Source organism: Gracilinanus agilis, chromosome 3 (genome assembly GCF_016433145.1).
Source record: "Gracilinanus agilis isolate LMUSP501 chromosome 3, AgileGrace, whole genome shotgun sequence".
NCBI classification, from domain to species: domain Eukaryota; kingdom Metazoa; phylum Chordata; class Mammalia; order Didelphimorphia; family Didelphidae; genus Gracilinanus; species Gracilinanus agilis.
The window spans coordinates 54,901,524-54,928,508 of NC_058132.1; the positions used below are offsets into that span (position 1 = coordinate 54,901,524).

Sequence of the window (26,985 nt, forward strand, 5' to 3'; positions counted from 1 at the left end):
GCCGCCTTAGGGTCGGGAGGAGTGCAATGAAGACCAATGGGAAGGCTGGGGGTTCCCACGTGCGAGAGAGGAAGCGAGTCTGGATCCTAGAACCGGGCTGGAGTGCGGAGGTGCTGGGGGCCTAGGCTTGAGGAAGATTCTAGACGTTGCTCCTCCTTGTTCGGCCCTTGACGTGCCAAGAGATCCTGCCCTTGTGGTGTGGCTTGGAAAAGTATTGGGATTAGCAAGGACTTTGACCCTCCCCTAAAAGGAATTGTGACCATCCCCCTGCCTCCCGACCGGTCCCTTCTGACCCTCTTGCCCATTTCCTTTGTTGTTCCGTCATTTCCATCGTGTCCGACCCTTCATGACGCCATTTGGGATTTTCTTGGCAAAGACGCTGGAGTGGTTTACCATTTCCTTCTCCAGCTCCTCTTTTACAGATGGGCAAACAGGGTTAAGTGACTTGCCCAGGGTCATACAGCTAGTGAGTGGCTGAGGCATCTACCTTGCCACCTACCTGCCCCACATTTCCTTTAAGACCTATAGTTCCCTCTCCCCCTGGGGGCTTGGCCTGAATGGCTCAGGCTACAGCCCAGACTTAAGAATCTAGATATATCTAGCAAGTGACCATGCCCAATTCCCAGTGTAACTGACTGCCTTAGTCAGTTAAAATAAATATTAATTAAATACCTCCTTTATCCAAATCCTGGCTATACCTTTAAGACCTCTTCCCCTAAAGATATTCAAGGACTTAGCATCCACTGCTAGGGAGGCCTGGCCATTTTAATCTGTTGGTAATAAGAAACTGGCTCCCACCTGTGTTCAGAAGGAAGGGTTTTTGTTTTTGGTTTTTTTTTTTGGTGGTGGTTGTTGTTTTCGTTTTTTGGCTGCTGGATTGGGAAAAGGAAAGAGACTATAGATGATGACCAGAAGAAAGAAGGGAATGGGCACAAAAGATGCTATAAACAGAGAATTCATCAATCTTAGCAATTGGATATGGGAATTAAAAAGAGGAAAATATGAAATGTGATTAGCCTAGGAGGGTCTGGGAGGATAGTGGTGCCATGGGCAGAAGGGGATGGTAGATTTTGCCATTCTTTGTACACAACATTTCATCTTCTGCCTCAATCTCCATTTTTGTCTTATCCATATCTTGTTTTTACTTAAAGTACATAGCAGTTATGATTAGACTATGAGCTCTTTGAAAACAGGAACTGTCATTTGCTTGTCTTTGTATCCCCTATGCTTAACCCCACTGCCTGGCAAATGTTTATGTGTTTAAATGTTTTAATGCCCACTGACTAACTCCATGCCTTTGCACAGACTGTCATTCATATCTGAAATGCATATTCTTCACATTTGCCTCTGAAATCACTTAGACCCCTCCAAAGCTCAAAACAAAAAGCCTCCTTCCTGATTCCCTGGATTGTCAGTACCCCTTTATTCCCCTTTACTCTGTGTGTATGTTTTTTTTGTTTTGTTTTGTAAAAGTCTTGCATTTGCTGTGAATTTCTGGAACTATATTATGTTACTACGACATTATTGTGAACTATATTATATTACCCTTAGTAAGACAAGTAAATATAATAAGTACTTTGAGAACAGGCAGAAAATGTCTTTGTCGTTGTCTTTGTCTGGCAGGCACATAGAAAAAGCTCAATAAATGACGATGGATAGAGCACCAGGCCTGGAGACCTGTTTTCAAATGTGACTTCAGATACTTCCTAGCCCTATGACATGAGCAAGTCACTTAACCTTGATTGCCTAGCCCTTGCTGATCTTCCCTCTTGGAACTGATACTAAGACAGAAGGTAAGAGTTAAAAAAAAAATGAAGGTATGTTGATTGATTGATAAAATGAGAAGGGACCTTAAAAGTCAACTAGGCCAACATCCTCCATATTTTTAAAATCATTTTGTTGATACATTTCATCTTTACCGCCATTTCTCATTGCACCTTCAATACTACTCTCCCTTGTGACAAAGAAAAAACAGTTAAGTACAAACATTGGCTAGTGTGATTTCATATAATATTCTATCCTAATAGGCTCCACCTTTTGCCATGAGGGAGGCTGTATGTTTGCCAACTCTTCTCCAGTGCCTTCATTGGTTTTTCCATTACTCCAGAGTTCAATTTCCCCTTAGTGAACTTTTTTCCTTGACATTGGAATAATTATTGTGTAGAACGCTCTCCTTACTTCGCTCTGTAGTCAGCCCCCTGGTTTTACAGAGGAGGACACAAGCTTGGAAAGATAGGATGAGCTCCATTCTAGAAAAGTCCAGTGTGGTTTTGGCAGAAGAGTCAGGGAGAACGGTCCAGAGGGCACTTGGAAGATACAGCAGTGGAGTTCAGGGGAAGAGACAAAAGTTACAGGTAAAGGTTTAGCAGTCTGCAATCATGAGAAGATAATCACACTCATGGAATCAGATTAAGGTGACCAAGAGAGAGAAGAGGGCTCCTGACAAAGCTTAGGAGAAGGACACCCATGCTTAGATGAAGGGAAAACATGGGTGTGAATAGCAGAGTAGGTTGTCAGGCATGGACAGGTTGGAGGGACTACCCACATATGAAATCACAGCTTCATTGATTACATACATGGTGAGGAAGAGGAAGAGGTGGTGATCTGTGCAGGTAGCAAAGAGATCCTTCCTACAAGTGTTAGATGAAAAAGAGTAGACACAGGATATTTTTTTTTAACTCTTAGGTTCTGTCTAGCATCAATACTTTGTATTGGCTCCAAGGCAGAAGAGTGGTAAAGGGTAGGCAATGGGGGTCAAGTGACTTGCCCAGGCTCACACAGCTAGGAAGTGTGTGAGGACAGATTTAAACCTAGGACCTCCCATCCCTAGACCTGGCTCTCCATCTACTAAACCACCTAGCTGCCTCTGAGATACAGGATTTTAAGGAGAAAATAGGGTCAAAAGAAGGTTCTGGTAGGTTGTTTTCAAGGCTAGAGGAGATTTAAGAATGTTTAGAAATCAAAAAGGAGGAGAAGAGAAGAGGAGAAGAAAAATTGAAGATCAGAGGAGAAAGGAAAGAAGGAAGAAGAAAGGGATGAGGGGAGATGGGAAAGAGAATGCATCACACAAGGCAAATTCCTGAAATAGGAAGAGATGAGATACTGAGGGTGAGAATAGCAGAGTTAACCATACAAAGAGGATGGCCACTTATTCCTCAGAAACTGGATCCAAGAAAGAGAGGAGGTGGAAAGATTTGGCTTGGGAGAGGAGGAAGGAGGAAGTCAGGGTGGATAGCCTTGACCTTCTCAACAAAGTAGGGAATGGGTTCATGTACTCGGAGAAGAGGTTGGAGTAGGAGTGTGGGCTAGAGAGGCGAAGGTTTAAAAAGCGCTCCCTTGGGTGGTTTAATTAGGAATCAAACAGATAAATAAAAGGTTTCCCATGCAGCCAAGAGGGCCTGTCTGAGGAGAGAAGATAAGGATTTGTCTTGGGTCAAACCAGCATGGTTGTGGGTCTTGTACAGTAGCACTCTGACTTAGAAGTTGAGAAGGTAGATGGAAGGGAATTGAGGCTGAGAGGAAGAGGAGAGGGGATCCACGGCTGAGGATTAGCAGGGTGAATGTGGCTAATAGAAGGATGAAAAGGAAAGCATGAGAATGAGGAAGACAGTGACTTATGAAGGGAGGAAAATGAGGCCAGAGCCAGGGTGATAGGCTGGGAGAGCAGTGAGTAACTGAAGGATGTGTAAGGAAGCAGTGTAACTTGGGGGGAGTCACATTAAGAACAAAGAATAGGCAATACTGTATAATGGTTAGGCCATGAGATTTGAAGGCAGGAATATCCTGGTTCAAACTCTGCCTCAGGTACTTGCTGTTTGACACTAGGCAAGTCACTTGGCCTCAATTTCCTCATCTGTAAAATGAGTGGGTTGGACTTGACTTGTAGGTCATCCCTACCAGCTGCAGATCTACGATCCTATGATAGGATCAGAACAGGGAAGCTCAGGACCTTAAAGGTGGCATAATTTGGTGGTGATGGCATAGCCAAAGGGCACAAAGCTTTCAGAGGCAGAAAGACCATGGAGGCCAACTCCCTTATTTCACATATGAGTAAATTGAGGCCCAGCCAGGCTAAATGGCTTGCCCATGTTCACACAGGCAGAAAACAGCAAAGATGGGATTCGAACCCAGGCCCTGGCTCCAAATTTAGCACTTTCTATGTTCTAGGGATAGAAGAGTAGGAAAAAAAACAGGAAGTGAGACAAAGACACGAGTACTCATGCATACACACACAAGACAACAGAAAGGGAGTCAGAGAGAGAAGAGTGGAGATATGGCGATAGAAAGGGACACAGAGAAGGAGAAGGGGGAAGGGGAGAGAGATACAAAAATTAGATATTTTTCAGTTGTGTCCAACTCTTCATGACCCCATTAGGGATTTTGGAATAATTTTGCCATTTCCTTCTCCAGCTTGTTTCTTTTTACAGATGAAGAAACTGAGGCAAAGAGGATTAAATGCCTCGTCCAGGGTCACACAGCTAGTAAATGTCCGAGGCTAGATTTAAAGTCAGGAAGAGGAGTCTTTTTCCCTCCAGGTCCATCACTCTATCCACTATGCTATCTAGCTGCCCTCAGGAAGCTCCCAACAGAGGAAAATATCATAGAAAGAGGTGTGGGGAAACTTATGTAGAAATTTGTTTTCATTGGTAAGCAAATAATTTTTTCTTTAAATTAGGTTTTGGTGGAGGTGAGGGAGTGGAGATCATAGTCATTTCCAGTTGGGTGGTTAGGTGAGATCTTGGAGGGAAGACTTTGGTGACTGCCTGAGGCATCAAACACTCAAGTGGCTGGCTCAGGGTCCCAAAGCCATCTAATGCCAGAGAGGGGATTTGAATCCAAGTTCTTCCTGGGATGAAAGACTTTCAGAAGGTCCCCAGCGTGCCAGGCGGGCCCTGGGGCAGACCCTAGAAGCAACAGTCCTTGTAGGGAGGAGAGCCCAGATTCACTGGGCTCCTGGAACCCCGGGGATCTTTCTGGGCTTTAACTCTAGCTCTCTTTTCTCTACAGCGAGCTGCCTCTGGCTCCACATACATGTGAGCTCTTTGCGCCCACCAGGATTGTTTCATATAACTTTGTATCCCCAAGGCCTATGCTAGCCCCTGGCCCATCGCCTGAGCCTATCTCTAGCTATTTTCACCCTGAGAGCAACTTAAGAGCTGGGTCTTTGTCCTTTCTCCGTAGCACAGTGCCTGGCACATAGTAGGTGCTATTTATTCTCCCTTCACCCCTTCTTCCCCCTATGTAGCCTGTTGGTACGTGTTGTCTCCCCCATTAAACTGTGTGAGATTCTGGTTTAGGGGCTTTTCTTTGTTATCCCCAGTGATCCGCCCAGTGCCTGGCACATATTGAGTGCTTAATGTTTATGTTCCGTGAAGAGAGAGAACCAGACCTGGACACAGGAGGCCCTGGGTTCAAATTTAGCCTCAGATGATTCCTAGCTGAATGACTCTGGGCAAGCCACTTAAACTCCATTGCCTAGCCCGTACCACTCATCTGCCTTGGAACCAATTCTCAGTATCAATTCTAAGACAGATGGCAAGGGTTTAAAAAAAAAAAGTGTTTATTGACTTGGATTTATTAGATTGAACTGAATAAGAAGGTACTGACATGTTGACTACGGGCAGCCCTTCCCAGCAGGCCTCTAGGCCAAAACAATCAAAGGACATCACCAGTTCTAAGACATTTCACTTTATTTAAAAGAAGCTAATATACAGAATATAAAGGGCACAATTATTTACAACAATAAACAGGCTGGTTTTCGATGGGGTCAGTAGTTTGTTTGGATGAATAGAAAATAAAATAAAAACAAACCAGGACACTCAAGGACCCCATGGGGGAAGGACGGCTGTGGTGGGGAGGGAGTTGGAGGGAAACCCCAAGTCCCACCCAACAATGTCTCTTTAAATAAATATTCCTTTGGGGCTATGGTTTAGAGCTATATTTAAACACCACTGGGTTCCAACACTACAGACCACACAGGGATAGGAGCAGGGGGGATCAATCCTATTTTTCTCTTTTTTGAGGGGCCAGAAGGTGCAAGAATCTCCTTACCTGTTCAGGCTCTGTTCTCTTCCAATAAGAAGACAGCAAATACACACAGACCCAGGCCCTAGGCTTGCTCTTTCCGAAATGTGAGCCCAATTGCCCCTTCAGCCTATGCTATCCCACTATAGAAAATTCCTTGCTTGAGTTTTATTCTTTTCAAACTTAGATCTGCCTTTAATAACCTAGACCCCCCCCCTCCTATACTCTGCCTCCCGTCCTTCCACAGTGTTACTCCTTTTCCCCACTGTTCCCCATTTCCCAGCTTGGGCCAGAACCCTTCTTCTTCAGCCTAGAGGAAGCTGATAGTGCTGCTGCCTATCTTCCTACTCCCCTCCACCCAAATCTGGAGTTAGGGGAAAACCTTCCCTTGCCTCCAGAGACTTCTCCTTAAAATGGAGACAAGTCAACTTTCAGGCCTGACCCAGAGGCAAGTGGGGAAGGGGATGCCAGGGAACAAGACATGAGCACTGCCTTGCATCCTGCCTAGCCAGGAATTCTGAAGTAGAATGTTTAGGGTAGGACCTCTCCCTAAGGCTGTCTAGAGCTTGGGACCCAATGACCCCTTGGGTCAGGACCTGGGGGGGGTAGAAGGAGGGGTCAGTGGGGACTCTGGAGACAAAGCTGATCTTTCTAAAAAATGACTGATTTGGAAATGGATCTTGATAGCCCCCTAGATGGGACAATTTTTTCTTTAACCCTTAACCTTCCACCTTAGAATCAATACTGTGTATCTGTTCCAAGGCAGAAAATCGGTAAGGGCTAGGCCATGGGAGTTAAGTGACTTGGCCAGGGTCACACAGCTAGGAAGTGTCTGAGGCCACATTTGGACTCAGGAAGATCTTCTGTCTCTAGGCCTGGCTCTCTATCCACTAAGCCACCCAGCTGCCCCTGACATTTAACTTATCCTTATGAGACTAGATGGGAATCATTGAATCCTAGGCCTAAGAAGGGGCAAGAGGCCTTCAAGATATATCTCACCTCATCTGGCCCCGAACATGATCACTATATGGAGAAAAGGAGACCTGGACTGCCTTGAACAAGGTCACCCAGCCAACTAGTGGCAGGGTGGGGATTCCCGGCTCCCAGGCCAACACTCCCTATTCCGGACGTTCCCCTCGTTGGCCCATGGGAGGGAGAGAAGGATTGGGGGACATAAGAGAGGGCAGAGAAGATGAAAACCAGCAAACACACCCCATTTCTCCCTGCAGACAGCCCTGTACAAACCAGAGCTCAGCGCTAACCCACACATTCAAAACCTTTCCCTTTGTAAAAATAGATGAGTAGGTCTCTTGTTTCATAAATAGATTATATATTTAGTTGAAGTTGCCTCCTCTTTTTTCTTTGCCTTCCTCCCCACCGCCCACCTCAAACCACCTCGGTTCACTATTTCCATTCACTGAGCTTTCGCTGAGTTTGGGAGCTCATGATAGAAGAACACAGACGCGCACACACGCACACATAGAGTCCCCCCCTGCCTGGATCTCTGAACACTTTGGGGGGAAAAGTGGCCAATAGAAAACATAAGGATTTTCCCCATGAGAATTCTGCCCCGGCTTCCCTTCCCCCCAGCAGCCCTGCCCTGCACCCCAACTTCTTCAGCATGTATGTATAAATATGTCTGGCCTTCTGGCCATTAAGCCAAAAAAAAAAAAAAAAACCAACCCCAAACACCCTACTTTCTCTCTTCCCACCACCCCTGCCACCAAAACCCCAAAAAAGTGAGGGAGGGAAAGAGGTGTGTGTAGGAACCCCTCTAAAATATCAGCATCAATATGACGCTGTTCCTAGAAATAGAAAAACAAGAAAGTATTTACAACTTTACAAAGGAAGGACTAGGCAGTCCCAGTGTTGGCCCAAACAGTGGTGGGTTGTCGGGGGTGGAAGGGCAATTCCTGGAAAGCTACCGGCTAGCAACCATTCGAAGCGATTCTTCAGTCAGGCCAAGACCCAGAAACCAGATGTGTTAGGGGCTCCAAGAAAGAGGCCGGGGTCCCCTCACTCCCAGAGGGTCCCCTGTCTGCCATGCAAGGGCCATCTCTGGTCCTTCCCTTCCAACCAGAAGCCAGTGTAGGGGATTAGCTATGGGCAAAGACGGCCTGGCAAGAAGGCTCCTCTTAACCCAATTACTCACCACCCCACAGGACCCACAGAAAGAAACCACCTGGGGCTGAGAAAAATCGAAAGAATACAACCAGACACCAGTCACCATGGCAACGAGTTACCCTCCAACACTTACCCTATCGGTCTTAACTCTAACAATATGTCATCTTCCCATCACCCAGAATATATTGCCCAGACAGGAGGCTCTTTCTATAGACTATGGGACACAGCGTGCCATATAGGTCAAAGAGTGGACAGCAGCCACCCCGCCTGACTCTTTTCTTACCGAATGGTAAGGGGAAGGAAAAGGGAAAGGGAAGCTGGGGAGAGACCCTCTGAAGGCTCGCCAAAGGCCAACCAGATCCCACTGGTCTTGGGGATACATAAACCTTGGGGGAGGGGGGAGAAAGGAACAGTACACAGGAAGAGACTAGATACCAGATATCTCCCAGACAAGGGGGAATGGAAAGTTCTTCATAGCAGCTGAGGTCGAAGCCCACAGGGCTATCACCCTTTGGTTAAAATTAAAATAGAACGGATGGCTCCATCTAGGATGTGTGTTTGAACCCTGTTGCCTAAAAACAAAGAGAGAGAGTAAGTGGAGATGAGGAGGGTCCTGCTCGCCCCATTCCCTGCCAAGCCTGTTCCTAAAAGGCTCACAATCAGGGATGGCTTTGGCTAGTCAGAGCAGTGGGGGTTGGGATGAGCCTTGGCACCTCTTGGCCAACTGAAACCCGAGGAATCCAACTGCCTGATGTCTCCCCAACAACAGAAGAGATAACAAAGGCCACTGAGGTCTGATAAATTAGAAACAGTCACACACACTTTCTCTCTCTAACCTATATGTATATTATATACAGGTAAACCACAACAAAAAATAACTAGAATAAAAAAAGCCACTCTGGGGAATGAGGTGGTTTCCAGAGCGTTCCCTCTGGTCCCCGAGAGTAGGAATATGGCGGGAAGGGGCAGCTGGACCCTTGGAAGACATGTTAGAACAGCTAGCTCAATTAGAGCTAGGTCTGGCCTCCTACCTTGGGATAAGGAGGAGGGGAACTGTGCCCCGTCCACCATCCCTCACCACCTTGAAAAAGCTAGGCTAGGCCCAGGGTGCCCGTGGCTCCTTGGTCCTCCAGGGGGAGCTCATGAGTCAAAATAAAAGTCCACTCCCAATGGTACTAGACACTTTTAAGTCAACTTGGGGGGCTGGCAAGGGGCTGGGGGACCAAATACATTTTGGTACAACTCCCAACCCCTGGCTATCAGGGAAATGCCATCTCATTGACTCATACCAACTCCCCACGTCAGTCCGTCAGGCAATATCAGTGCAGAGACTTCATAGTACAAATGGTAGTGGGCTAAACATGCAAGAGAGGTTCCCCAAATGGCCTCTCCGTCACCTGCTGCACCAAGGCCCTCACGTGCCTCACTGGCCTCCACTCTGACGACCTCCCCTGCTGATAACTTCTATTCATGGCTACAGCCAACCCAGGGGTGGCCAAGCAAGATGGCACCATGATCTTTGTCAGGGTGAAGAGATCTCAATGGCAAATAACCAACGGGACAACAAAGAGCCAGGAAATGTACTCAAGTGACACCACTGACCCTTGCCTTCTCACAGAGACCCTGGCAGGAGGAAGGGCAATTCTACCCATTCCCACCCACAGTACTCTTTGGGAGAGGCTCAGCCTCAATAGAGTCAGAACCACAGTCCCCATCTTGCTCTGCCCTGACCCTAGGGACACCATCCCACAATCCTCAGTGTCTCAATTCTTTTCAGTTGTGCAATCCTAGGACTAAAAAGGACTTTCAACATTGCTGAATTCACCATCTCCCCAACTCCTTATTTTCCTGGGTAGCAAACTGAGGTCCAGGGAAGGGAAAGGACTCATCTAGGGTCACACAGCTAAATTCAGCATCCCTGGAAGCAAAGTCACAGCTAACCCTTTGGAGTGGTTGGAGAGATTGCCCTCAGCCTCTCTCCCCAGTCCAGAGAAAAGCTTAAGGTAGGGGTAGGGGGCAGGGGGCAGGAAATATTTATATATTTTATATATAAATAAGTCGAGCTCTTTTTTTTTTTTTTTTGCATAGTAGTTTGAACACAGTGTCAATCCTTCCCTTCCCCCCTTCCCCCATCCCTTTGTCTTTTCACTTTATTATTATTTGGGCTGAGAAAAAAATTAAGGAGTGAAGGCATCCTTCCCCTCTCTTCCTCCTCCCCCCCCCCCAACATTGGCAGCACAAAGCTTTTCTTCCATGAAAAGTATCTGGGAGATTCCCTTCCTCCCGGAGTGGTCAGGGGCCAGTGGGGCAGGGTAGGGCAGGACACAGCAGGCAAGGAGTACTGCCAATCGGCGCAGCAAGTGGGAGGGTATAAAACTCCATCTCTGCCATCCAGGGGCCCTCTGCCCCCATCTGATAATTGAATATAAAAACACCAGTTCGGAAGAGTTCTTTAAGCGGCTCAGCTTAAGGGGAAAGGCACAATTAACACCGTATCTCTGGACAGAGTTCGCATTTGTAGTGTAGAATAGAAATTGACAGCACCAATCCTCAGGTGGGTGGGTGGGTGGGTGGAGGAAGGTGGCGGGCAGTGGGTGGTGGGTGGCGGTGGGAAGCAGCAGTCCGCAGAAGCCCCAGGAGGGGAGGGAGAGTGTCAGAAGTCCTTTCCCCGGTCCCAGTTCCCCCAGCTCTCCTGGGGTGGGGAGGAGGTCCTGCTCTCCCCCCAGATCTCCAGGCACCCTCTCCCCAAGGTTCATCAGCTGACCATCGGCTCCACATCGTTTTCTCTCTCAAAGTCGTCCTGGATTTCATCTGTGCTTCCTGAGTCGCTGCTGGCCATGGAGCTGGGGGATGGAGAGTTCCTGGGACAGAAGGGAGAAGGTGAGAGTCAGGCTGCAGTCTGGAGCCTGGGGAGGGGGGCCAGCCTTGGGCTCACAGCATTTAAAGCTCAAAGGAAGCTAAGTTCCCACAGGTGGAAGAGCAGGCAGGCACACCTCTAACATGTCCATATTTTAGCTAGAGGGTCTTAACAAAGAATTACATGGAATTGGAGAGCTGCCCCCCATGTCATGCCCCCAACCTGGCCTTCCAGCATCTGCCTAGACCTCCCATGCAAAGGGGAGCCACCACTTCCCTTTTTTGGCCTTTTTTAATCCCTACCTTTGTAGAATCAATACTGTGAAATAATACCAAAGCATTAGAGCAATAAGGGCTAGGCAACAGAGGTTCAGTGACTTGCCCAAGGTCACACAGCTGGGAAGTGTCTGAGGCCATTTGAACCTAGGACCTCCTATCTCTAGGCCTGACTCTCAATCCTCTGAGCCACCCAGCTGCCCCAGGAGCACCCACCTCTTAAAAGAGCCCATTCCTTTGGGACAGATCTCACTCGGATGGAAGTCACTAAGTTTCCTATTTTGTCACTTTCATCCACCACCCTGGTTCAGTCCTCTGAGGCTACACAGTACATGGAGGCAATGATCTCATTGTCCTCTGCCCCGAGCATCCCTCATCTGGGACCCAGCTCTGGGAGTAGCTATAAGCAGCCATCAGCTCTAGGAAGACCCCCCCCCCCCAATGGACGAGGAGCTCACTCCCAGGCAGCCTTCGGTCCCATTTCTGGCCAGCTCTGGCTGCAAAGTAATCCCTCCTCACACAGGGTCCCCCCTCCAGCCTGGTGAAGGGGATGATGCCAAGGTGAGCAAGGGAGGCAGTGCCTCTGAAGGAGGAGGGGGTGTCTGTGTGGCTGGTGGGGTCCCCAGAATGGCCCTACTCTAGTACCTGTCTGCAGAGCCCTTGATGAGCCGCCGGCAGGTCTCCATCTGAACGTCCAGGCCTCTCTTCATACTACACATCTCCATGTACTCATGTAAATGGCGGTTCATGTCGCTCTTGGCTGTAGCCAGCTCCAGCTAGAATTAAACACGCACACACATTTGATTTTACTTTTCTTTGGGGGGGGCAGAGGGGAGATCTCTGACACCACCTCCTCCCCTTCTCTCTATCCTTAGAAACACTAACGCCAAAGGCCTGGCCCCTCCAAAGCCCGGCTCCTCTCAGTACGCCTCCCTCTGCTGATGCCTCCACCATTCTGCTCTCTGGATGCTGCCTGTGTAGCGGAACAGGGAGGGATGGGGAAGCTGTTGCTTAGCAACGCTAAGGATGCCACTCAGGACCGCATTTCATTCTACCCAGCCCTACTAGCGACAACAACTGCCCTAATTAGAAGTCTTCCCCATCATCTCTGCCCGTCCATGCGCCTCCTCCTCTCCTTCCAAATGTCCCTGAAGCCTTGAGATAGAGATTGTGGGGAGGCTCAAAGAAGACTGTGCACAAGAAAAGAGCCTTTCAACAAGCACATTTTATTAGAGCACCCTAAGGTTTCCTGAGTACTTTCTCACAGCCCTGTGAACTAGGCAGGGCCAATATGATTTATGATTATTATTATTCCCCCTTTATAGAGTTCTGTGATCTTTACATAAATCTGTGATCTAACAACCAGAAAGGGTCTGAGGTAAGATCCAAACTCAGGTCTCTTGACTCCAAATCCACATATAGTTTATCAAATGCTTTCTCCCAATAACCTGCAAAGCAGACGGCCAGTCTGTTTTTATTTATTTGTTCATTTTTAAGCCCTTGCCTTCCATCTTAGAATCAGTACCAAGTATCAGTTCAAAGGCAGAAGAGGGCTAGACAGCTGGGATTAAGTGACTTGACCAGGGTCACAAAGCTAGGGAGTGTGTCTGAGACCAAATTTGAACCCAGGACCCTCCCATCTGTAGGCCTCTCTATCCACCAAACCACCCGGCTGCCTCCAGATGACCAAATTATTAATCCTGATTGGTAAATTGAGAGAGTTGAAGGGACACAGCTCAGGAATATTGAAACTTAAACCCATGTTTTGGGAGTCCCATTCCAGTCCTTCTCCCACAATATCATGAAGCTTTAAAGGTTCCATCTCCCTTTCACCCATTTGGGGAGCTTCCTAGTGTGAAAATATCTTCTACCAATATAATGAGCAACTCATGTTTCATTTATTGTCTTAGGGGGGCTCTGGGGGGTCTTGAGAAGTCTAGGGTCACACAGCCAGAGTGGGTGGCAGAGGTAGGACTTGAACTGAGGTCTTCTTTGGCTTTGGGCCTGGATCTCATATAAATGATTATCACTGTAATGAATTATCACCTCTATCAAGGAAGCTTTCCCTGCCTAACTCGAGCCAGCTTCGCTCACTACCACTCTACATTCTCTCAGTTATTTGTGGCCTCAGCTCACCCCAGTTATGTGCTGCTGTGGGCATCTCTGAGTCTTTTTAATTTGCCTCTCCCATCTCACCCCTGGAGAGACTATTAACCCCGCCAGGGCAGATCCTAAGCCTTCTCAGCAACTCTGCCAACAACAGATCCCAAGTGGACAGGACCACTCATGATACACCCACGCTGGGGAAAGTGGGGCAAAACCATTCTTCCGAGGGCTCTCTGCCAATCCTCACCTCAATCTGGCCTATCGTCTCTTGATATTCCTTGTCTCTCGTCTTAAAGAAGGATTCGGTTTCATGAATCAAGTTTCCCAAATTTTCTTCTTGCTGGAAAGACAAAATCAAGAGGCAGTCTTAGCTATGTAGGGGGCCAGATCTTGGGGATCTCCATGGGGTCTTAAAGCAGTGATTCATGTGATGAGACAAAGCATGAGAACTAGGAGGAAACTTAGAACATAGACTAATTATGAGAGGTGGAAGGGACCTCAAAACCCAGAATGTCTGAGCTGGGAGAGATCCTAGAAAAGAAGATGTCAAAACTGAGAGGGGTCTTAGAACACAGGATGGCAGAGCTAGAAGGGGGCTTGGAACACAGAATATCAAAGCTGGGAGAAACCTTAGAACCCAGAATATCAGAGCTGAGAGAACTCTTAAAACCCAGAATGTCAGAGCTGGGAGAACTCTTAGAGCCCAGAATGTCAGAGCTAAAAGGGAGCTTAGAACCAGAATATCAGAGCTGGGTAGGGGTTTAGAATCCAGAATGTGAGAGCTAGGAGAAACCTTTAGAACAGAGAATGTCAGAGCTGGGAGGGAGCTTTAGAACCCAGACTATCAGAGGAGGCTTAGGATATAGAACATCAGAGCTAGGAGAAACCTTAGGAACCAGAATTGTCAGAGCTGGGAGGAATCTTAGAATAGAGAAAGTCAGAGCTGGGAGAGACCTTAGAACAGAGAATGTCAGAGCTGGGAGGGACCTTAGAACAGAGAATGTCAGAGCTGGAAGGGAGCTTTAAACTATCAGAGGGGGTTTAGGACATAGAACATCAGAGCTAGAAGGGGCCTTAGAACACAATGTGAGAGCTGGAAAGGGGCTTAGAACCCAGAATGTCAGAGTTGGGAGGAGCCTTAGAACAGAGAATGTCAGAGCTGGGAGGAAGCTTAGAACAGAGAATATCAGAGCTGGAAGGGGTGTTTAACGAACCCAGAATATCAGAGAAGACTGAGGACATAGAACATCAGAGCTGGGAGGTCCCTTAGACAATGGAATGTCAGAGCTGAGAGGGAACCTCAGGGCACAGAATTTCAGAGCTGACAGAGTCCTCAGAGATCACGCAATCTGGCTTCCTTGAAGGAGCCCCCCAGAGCTTTGGCCTTCAAATAGCAGGGGACGAAGGGGAGGATGGGATTGGGTTGAAGGAGGATGCTTAAAAGACCGGGATGGCCCAGGCCCTTGCTCACCTCTCCCTGCAGGTCAATAGATGGATTGCAGTTTGTAAAGTCCTCCCAGAGCAGTAAAGTGTCTTCGTTCTCTTCCCATGTCAGGCTGTCACAGTCATCATCAATGTCAAAGGTCTCTCTCCTGTGGAGGGGAGAGGGAAGCAGGAGTGGGAACAAGACCAGAAGGAGAGGGGGTGAGCGAGGAGAAACACCACTTCTTGGGAAAGTGCCAGGGACCACAGACTTCAGGGACCAGACACTAACGGTATTCTCCCCAGCCTTAATCCTTCTGAGGCGGTCCAATGGAAATGGACCTGGAATCAGAAAGATCTGAGTTCAAATCCAACTTTAGATAGTTACTAGCTATGTGATCTGGGCAAGTCACTTTACCTCAGTTACCTCACTGTAAAATGGAGACAATAATAACACCTACCTAAGATCAAATGAGATATTTGTAAAGCACTTAGCATGTGCCCAATACTCAGTAGATACTTAATAAACGCTTGTCCCCTTCCCTTCACAGAATCACAGAATTTTACTTTATTGCTAGCAGGAACTTTGGAACATAGAATGAGAACAGGCAGAGAACATTGGAGCTGGCAGAGGCTCTAGAACCAGGAATGTCTGAGCAGAAAGAGAACTTAGAACAGAGAGTGTCAGAGCTGGGAGAGGCCTCTGAGATGGTCTAATCCAGCCCTTCCATTTGGCGGGGAAGGAAAATGGAAGCTGTGACTTTCCTAAGTGTTGGGGGGGGGGATGTAGGGGGTGACCCTCCTATAAACAGAGGACAGAGGACACAACTTGATGATATCGAGGAGGTGTGTCTCTGTCCATCTCAAATCTAAAGGATGATCCAAGGAGGATAATCCTCTCAGGCTCTTAGAGGAGTTATCTGATGTTTGGGGTTAGGAGTTCCAAGGAGAGAAGGGAGCAAAGGAGTTTGCCTGAAACATTTCTATAGTTTTGGGGGTACCATGCCCATGCCAGAAGCACCCCCAGAAAAGTGGTGGCAGAGCCAGGGCTAGCTCTCAGGGCTCCCAGTGCTCTTTCACTGCCTCCCAAAGAGTATCAGGAAATATTCCATTGGCACGGGCTCAAGGACAGGGCAGGGCTTCTTTCCCCAGCTTAGTAGGAAGCAGGCCCCTGGGAGGCTGGGAAAAGTGCTCCCACAGCGGAGGGGCCCAAGTTCTAGACTTCAAGATTGCTCAAGAGCCATTCCCAGCTGTGCCTCCAGGTGTCTCTGTAAATACAGGGACAAGGGCCTGGAGGAGAGAGAGGCTGAGCCGGCTCCAGGGGAGAGAAGGGAACCAGGGGGAGCCTGGGGGTCTCTGCTCTGGGGCCGGGCAGAATCCCCACTCTCCAGCCTGGGTCCCTGCCCTCCTCTGTGGGCGCCTCTGCACTCAGTGAAGCCAGGGCTGGGAAGGGGAGTTGTTCAAGGACCTGGGCAGGGGGCTGGAGTTCAGCCAGAAGGGGGCCAGGGCGAGTGGGTGGCCTGGCCTCCCTCCCCCACACATTTCCGGGGTTCCCAAGCCTGGCCCTTTCCCCCATAGGCAGTGTCTGGTTGGGAACCGAACCAACTGATTTTAATCAGAACAAAACAAGTGTTCTGCTGGGTATTCAGAGCCTGGCACCCGGGCGGAACTTGCCCTGGGAAGTGGGCAGCCCACCTGGCCTCGGAGTGAAGGGCCACAACCCGGAGCCAAGGGGCCCGCCATTGTTTATAAGAAGTTTGACTCGTTCCTGCCCTGCCCCTCCCCGAGCAGCCGGCCTTCCAAGTAAGGAGGAGCAGGGAAGCCAGCCAAGGACCCCGGCAGACGGAGAATGTACATGGCGGCTCAGAGCCAGCCAGGACGCCGGGGTCTAGCCTGGGCTCTGGGTCTTGGCCCTTCCGAGGAGGGGTCTCCTTCCAGCTCTGACACAATGCCACTCTGGGGCTCCTGAGAGCCACAAGGAGGAGGCAGCCCGTGGGGAGAGCCTCAAATGCCAGAGATGACTGACATCCACATGAAGGGGTGCGTCTGTGTTCTGTCTAGAACAGAGCTGAAGGGAACCTGGATGGCCAGAAAGCTGGAGAAGCAAGGCCTAGTGGGTAAGAATGTGCCAGCCTTCGAGCCTGGCAGTGCCTGGCCTCAAATCTTCCTGCAGCATCACTAGTCACTTAGGGAAGGATATAAACATGTATTAAGCACCTACCATGTGTCAGCATTTTACTCATATTATCTCATTTGATCCCCACAACAGCTGTGGGAGGGAGGTGCTGTTCTAATTCCCATTTATAGTTAAGGAAACTAAGGCTGACAAGTGAAATGACTTGCTCAGGGTCCCACAGCTGATAAATAAGCATCTGAGGCTGGATTTGAACTCAGGTCTCCCTGCCTCTGGGGCAGCTCGGTGGAACAGAGGATAGAGCGCTCGACAGGGAATCAGCATCAAGTCACCTTCCTCCATCCTGCTCAGTGTGAAGGGGAAGAAAGGGAGATCAGTCTTGGGCACATTCAGGCCAGACGGAAACTCCACACACAGCCGTGGGGATGGAGAAGGGAGAAGGTGGGACCCCGGCTGGAAAGGAAACTGGGGGCACTGTGGAGGGGGCGCTGATGAGGCTGGCCAGGCACAGCGGACGGGGGGGCCTGCCATGGCCCCCATCTCTGGACGTGCCACTTCTGCTCCCACTTTGCCTCTAGCCCTGGTCAGCCATGGGGGGTGGGGGGTGGGGAACAGACCTCCTTCGCCTTCCCCACTGGGCAAGCGGCTCCCACTGCACAGATGGCACAGTGGGGTCTGCTCCAAAGGCCAGGACAGCCCATAAATGCAACGCCCACTGGGGTCACCACCTTTGCCCTTAGAAGCCCTGGCCTGCTCCTGAACAATCCAGCCTTTTGGGGGATGCATTAAGTCATCAGAAACAGTCTTCTGAGGACAATCCCAGGGCCAGGCCGGAAAACACTCCTCTCCCCTGGGGCACGAGCACTTCCTCGCCCCCTCCTTCCAGACTGTCCACTTCCTTTCCCCGAGATTCCAGGGCAGGGGAAGAGCTGGAGAGCGGCCATCATAACGATCACTCTGAATAATCATGCATGTCCCAGAGAAAGAAAAGATGGACAGTCAGGAGGGCATCCAATGGCATCCTTGTCATGCCAAGAGAAAAAGAGCCAGGCACCTTGGGGTCCACAATGAGACGATACGGACAAGAGATAAACGGACTGTCTCTCTTTCTCTCCTCTCCTCCTTTCTCTTCTCCTCCATCTCTTCTCCTTCTCTTCGGCTCTACTCCTCCTCCCTCTCTCCTTTCTCTTTCTCTTTCCCTGTCTTCTCTTTGTCTCTCTCTCTTTCTCTCCCTCACCTCTCTTTCTCCTGTCTCCCTCCTTCCCTTTTCTCTTTCTCTCCCTTCTCTATGATGATTCTTTCCCCTCTTTCTGCCACTGTCTCTCCCCGCACCACCCCCCTTCTCTGACTCTGCCCTTCCCCTCCTCCCTCCCTCTGTCTCTCTCTATCCCTCTTTGTCCCCCTGTCTGTCTGTCTTTCTCTAGCACTCTTCAAGTCTACAAAAGTCTGTCTGGAACTCCTCACTTGTTTAGGAATCTCCCTCCCTGTCCTTTCTTCCATTGCTTTCTACATAATTTGTATCTCATAGGATCTTAGATCTAGAGTTAGATGAGACTTCAGAGACCATCTGGGTCCCAATAGTCTTTCCCTGGATGTCCATAAACTTTCTTTAATGCTATATAATTTAATTTATTTATAAAAATATTTCATGTAAATGCTATTTCATTATTAGGGCCTGCCTTCCTTTGTAATCTTCTGTATTTTATTTTAATCATCTAAAAATATCCTTCTGAGAAGAGGTCCTGCCAGGGAAGTCCAGAACACAAAAAATGTTAAGATTGCTCTGGTCTATTCCATATCTCTCATTTTACAGAGGAGAAAACTGAGGCTTGGGGCAGTTAGTGAGAGTCCTCCTAACCTGAAAACCAACACACCCTGGCACTTCCCTAAAAAGCAAACAACAATCCTGGAGTTCACATTTCTATAGTTTTTAAGGTCCCCAAAAGGCCTCCTTCACTACAGTGGAGGGAGGAGATAACCGAAGCATCATCATCCCCCATTTTAGAGATGAGGAAACAAAGGCTCAGGCAGTGGTCTGCTGCTGATTAGGCAGCTCAGAAGCGATGGCATTGGGATTTCAGCGGATCACAGCTTTTTGGAGCTATTAGGGACCACCTGGCCCCATCCCCTCACTTGGCAAAGGAGGAAACTGAGTCCCAGGGAAATGAAAGAATCCAAACAAGGTCACACTGGAGGAAGCATCTGAGGTGGAATTTGAACCCAGGTCCTGACTCCAGAGCCAAGATCCTTTTTAGTATACCCCAAGTGCCTCCCACAAATACTCACAGCTGGTTGAACATTCGCTTCATTTCGTCCGTGATGTTCATGGAGCTGACCTCATCGTCCGACAACCTGGTGACCTCCCCATCCTGCTCAGACACGTCGTCGTCTGTGGCGATCTTGCGGTCCTTCTTCTTGGATGCCACCTGAAGCAGGGAAGGAAGCGAGAGGAGAGGGGTGACTGGGGGGCTCTGAGTCCAGAGAAGGGGTGAGGAAGACCAGGAAAGGGGGGAGAAGGGGGCTGCTCCCGCTACGGGGCAATGGATGAAAAGCGGTTGAGGCCAGCCACGGCCGGGCCAAGCGGTAAGAGCTCACTACAAAGCGGGCGGACGTTAGCAAACAGCGTGAGGGGCAGGAAGGCCACCATGGCAGAAGGGTCCTCCCCAGAGCCTCCGACCTACCCTCTCTCTGAGGCTCACTGACCACAGGAGAGCTCTCTTTGGCGGGGACCTGAGGCTACTTTCCTTACGGGGAACAGCAGGAGGGAGATGCCAGGTGAAAGCCAGGCCAGGAGAGATCCAGAACCAGAACCCACAGAGAAAAGGCACTCCATGTGTCCTGGGGCCCTCTGACAAGCATGCACAAACACAGAGCTCACACAGGAACAGAGGAGCTGGCCGTTACTCCTTCAAGTCCCTTCCCCGGGCTACTGGACTGGTGGGGAGGGGACTACGCTTCTCCAGCAATTATATCCTCAACACCCCCTTCCCAAAGTCCACAGTGACACACTTTAAGCAATAGCACATCCTTTCCCCCCAGAACCAAGCAAAAGCCAGACTAAGATTGCCCACACCAAAAAAGAGCAGCTTCTCCCAAATGGTAGTAAGCTGTGAGGAGGACACGGGCTGTCCGGCAGTCTGGGACTGCCCAAAAGCCATCCGCCTTCATCTCTGCCTCTGTCTCTGTCTCTGTCTCTGTCTGTCTCTGTCTGTCTGTCTGTCTCTGTCTGTCTGTCTCTCACTCACATGCACAGACATATACAAGTATTAGTGTTGGAGTTAGGTCACTTGGGTGTGGAGCTACTCTTGGTCGGGGAGGGGAAAAAATGGATTAAAGACAAAAGATTCTTCTTTCCAACTTGAGTTTTTCTCACTAGCTCACCCATGCCTGACCCTAGACCTCTGGGGTCCAAGTCCCTGAGTGGCAGGACAAGGACCCAGCTTTGGAAACCAACCACAGCGGCTCAGTTATCAGGCAGCAAATAATACTAAGTGGAATAAGGATGCCTGGGCTGAGAAGCCAAGCGTAAACTGAAGTCAGGAGCCCTGGATCTGGGTCCCAGCCTTGCTACTAACCAGGCAGCCTCGAAACAGTGGGACACAGAGCAAAGGAAGCCGATTTACAGTGGGTTCAAATGCTTACGATCCTTGTGACCATGGACTTGCCTAAAGCTCCTTCCTGCACTTAATCTATGATCCTAAATCACTTTTCCATTTTGGGCCTCAGTTTACTCCTCTGTAAAATGAGAGCATTGGACTAGATAACCAGCAAGGACTCTACCAGCTTTAAATTTATGACCTTCAGTTATTTCCCCTCTCTGGGCCTCAGGAAAATAATTGGCTCAGACTCGATGACCACCAGACTAGATGACCTTTCCGGCTTTAAAATCTCTGACTCTATAATCTGAAATCATCCCTCTTCACCAGAGGAGGCTGGGCTTGGAAAAACAACAAAATTTGTGATGGAGGCAAAGAAAAACTGGAGGAGACTTTTAAGGATACTAAAACACTACCTCTCAGGGAAAGGGGGAGAAGAGTAAAGGGCCCCAAGAATTAAAGGGGGAACTTTTGTTCTTCCACACACTGGCCAAGATGTCCTGAGGTCTCTTCCAGTTCTACGACTTTATCGTGATTCTGAGAGCTTCAAGTCAAGACCCAGATTTGCCACTGAGCCATCTAGGTCCGTTTTTTTTCTCTCTAATGAAGTCATTCTCCTTCTCTAGACTCAGTTTCCTCATCTATAAAATGAGGAGGGTCGGTGCAGATGGCCTCTGAGGTGGCTACCAGCTCTGGCTCTAGGGTCCTAAGTCACTTCCCCTCTCTCTGGGACTCAGTTTCCTCATCTGTAAAATGAGGAGGGCCAGTGCAGATGGCCTCTAAGGTTCCTGCCAGCTCTGGCTCTAGGGTCCTACTTTCAGGAGCTGGGCTGGGGCCAGGACTGGCCAGTGGCAGGGGCAAGTGAGGGGTGAGTGGCGAGGCGGGGAGGCCCTGTTCACCTGGAAGATCTTGGACACGTCTTCTGAGTTCCGCTGCTGTGCGACATCGCACAGCTTGGCCGTGATATCGATTCGCCGGCAGATATCCATGTCCACCTTCATGGCCTTCTCTTGGATCTTTGTGTCCAGGTCAGTCATGGGCTGCAGGGAGGACAGTATGGGGGTTACATGAGTTGGGGGCGGGGGGCAGCACCAGAGAATGGCAGGGTGCCTCACAGAACCCCTGTCCCAGCCTAGCAGGTGGGTGAAGAGGAGGCAAGGGAGGTCCTTGGGACCAGGGCAGGATGATCCCCCCCAGATCCTGGGGGAAAGTTTCAATTCTTCCAAAGAGGGAGGGATGAGCTTTCACAAGAGTCCCTGGAAACACTGTCTTGTGGCCTGGCATTGGAGTTATAACTGGCTTCAGTCCTCCCACCCTCTCCCAAGACAGGCCTGCAGGGCTTAAGATTTCTCAGCCAAAGGGCTGCAGCCCTGGCTAAAGACTGGTAGATGCTCTACACAGACTGTGAGTTGTGTTAATTGAAAAAAAAAAAAAAAAAAAAGAACAAGAAGAATCCAGACCTGTTGAAAGATTGCCACTCTTCCCACCCGCCAAGGCTGGCCCCAGGAAGAGGGATGAGAAACTGCGGACGGGGACTTGTTGCCCCGCCATCCCCACCCTGAGGCCTGAGGCTCTGCCCCCATCCACAAACATCCCTCAATGGGGGATTCATCCAAGAGAGGCAGAGAAGGCACGTTGGGAGAGAGACCCCAGAGCCTAGGCTCCATCCCCGCCAGGGAAGCCTTCATCAGGGTCACTGTCCACTCGGCTAAGCAGAGCCAATTCACCCCGACCTTCCTCGGCTGCCCATTTCACTGGCCTTTGGTGGGACTGGCTCTCCCCAACAGGGCTGTCCCGCCCGTCCCTGGAGAAAGGGAATTTGGGAACCTAGCAGGAGGGGAACCACGAGACTTCTCTGCTTAGGAACAGGAAAGGGGTTTCCTTTTACTCAGAAGGTTCTCCAGAAGGAGAAGCAAGAAGCCTGGAGGAGGCAATGTATCTAATGTATCTTCCTGCTCCTTGGGCAGCGGATAAGGCAATCTCGCCCTTCTCCTCCATAGTAGAAGCCCCTATACCTTTGCTCATAATATCCCCCAATATTCCTGCCCTCTCAATTCTTCTCTTTTTGATTTTCTGCCAATCCTTTAAAGTCCAATTCAAACGCCGCCTCCTCCAGAGAGCCTTCCTGGTCAGTCAAGAGCTCCCCTCTCAGATCTCCATGGCAGTTTATCATGCCCTCTTCTAAGGCATCAATGATCTAGGCTGTGTTTTCTCTATTTGTGGCTTATTCTTCCCCTTGACAGTAAGCTCTAGGAGGGAAGGGATTTGGTGTCTTTTAAACTTTCTGTGTTCCCTAGTTCAGAGAAAAGCATGGGACTTTTTAAAAAATAAAGCTTGTGTCCTACCTAGACCCAGATTGAACGCCAACAGGGTGGTCAGAGGTCAGGGGACAGAAAAAAGGTCTCTCTTGGCCTGGGAGAGGAAGGTCCTTCCTGAAATAACTCTCCATACCTAGGACCGTTCCTTGTCCCCAGGTGGGCCCCGTATAGCCTTTCAGGGGACTCAAGTCAGAGTTCCAGCCAAAGAATGTTATTGCCCAGTTTTAAAAAGGGGCAGAAGAGGGTTTAAAGTCAGGAGGGGTGAGAAGAGAGGGAGGGCCAGATCTGGGAGCTCTCCCCTTCCTCTTCCCCGGCGGGAGGACAGTGACTCAGACCATAACGACACCCACAGGCCCCTCGGCCTGTGGCGCACCAGCTGAAAATACCCCAATCCACCACTCCATCCAAAGGAGCCCTCGAGGCCATGGGTTAAGCAGCAGATGAATGCATCTCTACACAGACCAAGGAGGAAAGGGAGAGCCATGGAGGGAGGGAGGATGGGGCAGGCTGAGGGGGCAGGAAGGGGAGGGCAGGGTGAACGAATGGCCTCCGATGCATCCGTCTCATGTCAAACGCAGCCAGGGGACTAACTACGAAGCAGCGCCCACGACCGGGCCGGACAGACGGACAGTCTGACCCTGGTGGTGAATGAAGCCGCCTGCACGATGTGGGGGGAGGGAGGTCATGCCACCCAGAACAGAGGAGCACTTACATCACTCATGAGCCCTTTAAACACCACCAGCTCAGCCTTCAGCCGCTCGATCTTCTCGTTCATCTCCTCCTGGATAGCCTCAGCTTCTTGAGCAGCCTGGGATCCAGTCAGGGGTGGCGAGTGAAGGAGGGGAGGCAAAGGGGAAGGAGAAATTTAGATTAATTAAAGAGGCTCTGACCAGTGGCGGGGAGCAGAGCCAGCCGGAAGGAACAGCGAACCAGCCCCCCGGGCCCTGGGGGTTTGGGGAATGAGCCCCCCCTCCAACGTGGGCCCAGCCAGAACAAGAATACATTCTACAATCCTACAACAGCGTAGGGCCTTCTTCAGGCATCTGGCAAGGGAAGAAACACGAGGATCATCAGAGAAAGTAAGCCTGTTTGGGTGTGTGGTCTAAGTGAGCGGTCAGCTTCTTTCTCGTTGGGTCACTTAAAGGCTTCCTGGACTGGCTACGTGAGTCGGAATGGCCTGGTCTCTTTACGGATGAGGACGCAAAGGGTCAGAGAGGGGAAGTCATTTGTTTAACCATCTGACTCCCACCCAGGAGTATTTTTTACAGTGCCACGGCCTTTCCGGGCATTCGAATGTGGGTCTGATGCGAGTGGGCGCCACCAGCCCCTGGTGGGTGCTGCAGCGATCCGGGAGGGCGGTGATGGCCACAGGTGCATTTATCTTTCCTATTCATTGCTATTAAGATTTAAAAAAATTAATTTCCAGGGGGCTAAGTCATATTTTTTCTGGAAAGGGGGCGGTAGGCCAAAAAAGTTTGGGAACCACTGCTCTAATGAGTGGGTGCAGTTCTCTGCTCATGTTCCTCCTTGCCCATGGGGGGACACCGCCCCTGTCATTTTTGGGGTGCTTCTTGGGGCTCTTACCTCCTGGAGCGTTTCCACCATGGTCTCTAGGTTCATGCGTTTGGCCAGCTCCTCCTCCCATCTGAAAGAGACAAGGAATATCTCTGGGTTATTATCATGATCACTCCCGTTATTATTGTGATTATTATCAGGGCAGAGTTGGGGATCAAAGGTGGATGGGAATCTCCATTTCTGACTCTAGGGGAACAAAGCTGAGAGGTGGTGGGGCAGTGCTGAAAATCCAGTGGAATTGCTTGTCAGCTCTGGGAGCAGGGAGGTAGAAAGGGAGGGAGAGAATACAAATCATGTAACCATGGAAAAATACTAAAAGTATTTTTACTTTTAGTAATTTTTTTTACTAAAAATAAATACTTTTAGGGGGCAGCTGGGTAGCTCAGTGGATTGAGAGCCAGGTCTAGAGACGGGAGGTCCTGGGTTCAAATCTGGCCTCAGACACTTCCCAGCTGTGTGACCCTGGGCAAGTCACTTGACCCCCATTGCCTACCCTTATCACTCTTCTACCTTGGAGCCAATACACAGTACTGACTCCAAGACAGAAGGTAAGGGTTTAAAAAAAAATACTTTTACTAAAAAATACATTTTACTGAAAATAAAAAAATAAAAAGGAAAACAATCTTATTTCTATCTCTTATTTATCGTATGACACCAGCGAGTCTTGTTGTCTCTCTGGGCCATGATTTTCTAGCTCTAGAAAAGAGAGGATGGAGACACCTGCAGAACCTAGCCAATCGGGCTTAAGTGATATGCGCAGGGTCACCGAGCCAGGAAGTGTTTGAGGTCAAATTTGAACCCAGGACCTCCAGACTTGGGCCTGGCACTCTATCACTGAGCTACCAAAGCTGCCCCCTCTTCTGGGCTTAGTGGAAAGAACTCTGAATCCAGGTCCAGAAGACTGGAGTCTGGGTCAGTTCCCAGCTGGGTGACCTCAGGCAGATTGTTCAGCTTCTGGGAGAAGCAAACCCTTGAGGGATATAAAGGGCTTAGCACAATGGCACTCCCAAGTGTTTTGTGAGCCATAGCCCCATATAGAAGCTGGAGCTGCTATTATGGACTTCAGAGAAGAAGCCAGAAACCCAAGGGGTACAATTACATTGGCAGAGTCCAGCCCCTGCAGGCGTAGGAGCCCTGGCAGGCCTTTCTTGGAGGAGAAATTCCTCTGCAGAGCCTGGGATGGGAGAGTTCTGAGGGACTCGAACCCAGGGACCTCTACGGGGCCTCCCCAAACTGGAGTGGCTACCGGGGGGCCTGGCCTCATTGAAGGAGCCTGATCACGGGGCTGGTTTTTTGCTAATATACCAGCACCCCCAGGCTATGTCTAGTGAGGGAGCAAAACAGAGAACCACAGCCAGTCTACATTTCCCTCCACTACTACACGCTTGTGCTCTTCTCTCTCTCCTGTCTCTCCCTCTTTCCCTCTCCTCCTCTCCCTCTCCTCCCTCTCTCCTTTCTCTCTCCCTCTCTCTCCCCTTCTCTCTCTCCCCCTCCCCCATCCCTCCCTCCCTTTCTCTCTCCCTCTCTCTCCTCGTCTCTCTCTCTCTTCTCTCTCCTTCACTCTCTTCTCCCTATTTCTCTCTCTCTCTCCTTCTCTTCCCCCTCTGTCTCTCTCCTACCCTTTCTCTCTTTTGAAGTCGTCACTGGGGAGGGTTAAAAATAGGACAAAGGAAAGGAATGGGCAAGCCTGGGAAGATTCGGTCACGTCATTGGCTTTTTGGAAACAAATGTTTGCATACACACAGAAAGAGGAAAATTCCTCCTTTCCTCCCACAGTGGAGGGAGCCAGAGCCAGGGATGCAGGCCAGTGTGTCTCCGTCTATATCTCTATCAGAGCTCTGGCCAGGAGGGAGCTGTCAGGGCCCGAGACTAAAGGGGCCTGGAATAGAAGTTGGCAGCCCATACGGTCTTAAGGAAACTCAGGACACAGAATGTGAGAGCTGGGAAGAGCCTTAGACCATGGAATGTCAGCGCTGAAAGGGACGTTGGAGATGGAGCTTTTGAGAGAGTAGAAAGGACCTTAGCATGGAGAATGTCCGAGTTGGATTGAAGAAATGGCTCTGATGGGGAGGAGGAAAGAGAATGTCCTCTCATGAGAAGGCTCAAGCCAGGGTTTAGGAAATAGTGGCATCTGGAGACCTTAGACATAACCTGATCCAGCCCTGTCACTGTCCAGAGGAAAAGGAAATGAAGAACTAAGGCCTAGGGAGAGGAGATGACTTACCCAACACAGCTAGTAAGACAGGGACAGCTCTAGGTCTAGAAGGCAGGTTGTGTGTCCACTAATTCTGGGATCTCTGCGTGGTTCAGAGCAGCCCTTGGGAGGGGGCCCACAAACCCGGAGTAATTCTCTCAAGGAGTGAGAGTAGAAGGGGCCTTGGAGGGCATCGAGCCAACATCTTGCCCAATTTGGGGTAAGGAGAGGGGAAAGATAAAAAGGGAAGCCCGATCATCTCAGCTCTAGAGCTGAATCATCCCTCCTCCTTCTGGCCCAGTCCCTCTCCTCTTGGGAAACCGTCTGGGGACATCTGCTTTCTGAAGTCACCAAGGGAGA

The 26,985-nt window shown here is 49.8% G+C and overlaps 1 protein-coding gene across 1 annotated transcript in view; it reads right to left on the reverse strand.

The window, feature by feature from the left end:
• Positions 1-10,319: 10,319 nt before the first annotated feature.
• The window catches only part of IFFO2 (intermediate filament family orphan 2), a gene marked incomplete at its 5' end in the record, with an annotated part of 56,611 nt that continues 39,945 nt past the window's right edge, over positions 10,320-26,985 (reverse strand). The window contains 8 exons of the mRNA XM_044668701.1: positions 10,320-11,009; positions 11,926-12,056; positions 13,634-13,726; positions 14,858-14,978; positions 19,229-19,368; positions 21,438-21,578; positions 23,569-23,664; positions 24,441-24,501. Coding sequence (XP_044524636.1) covers positions 10,904-11,009; positions 11,926-12,056; positions 13,634-13,726; positions 14,858-14,978; positions 19,229-19,368; positions 21,438-21,578; positions 23,569-23,664; positions 24,441-24,501 — 889 coding nt within the window. The remainder of the gene's footprint in view (positions 11,010-11,925; positions 12,057-13,633; positions 13,727-14,857; positions 14,979-19,228; positions 19,369-21,437; positions 21,579-23,568; positions 23,665-24,440; positions 24,502-26,985) is intronic.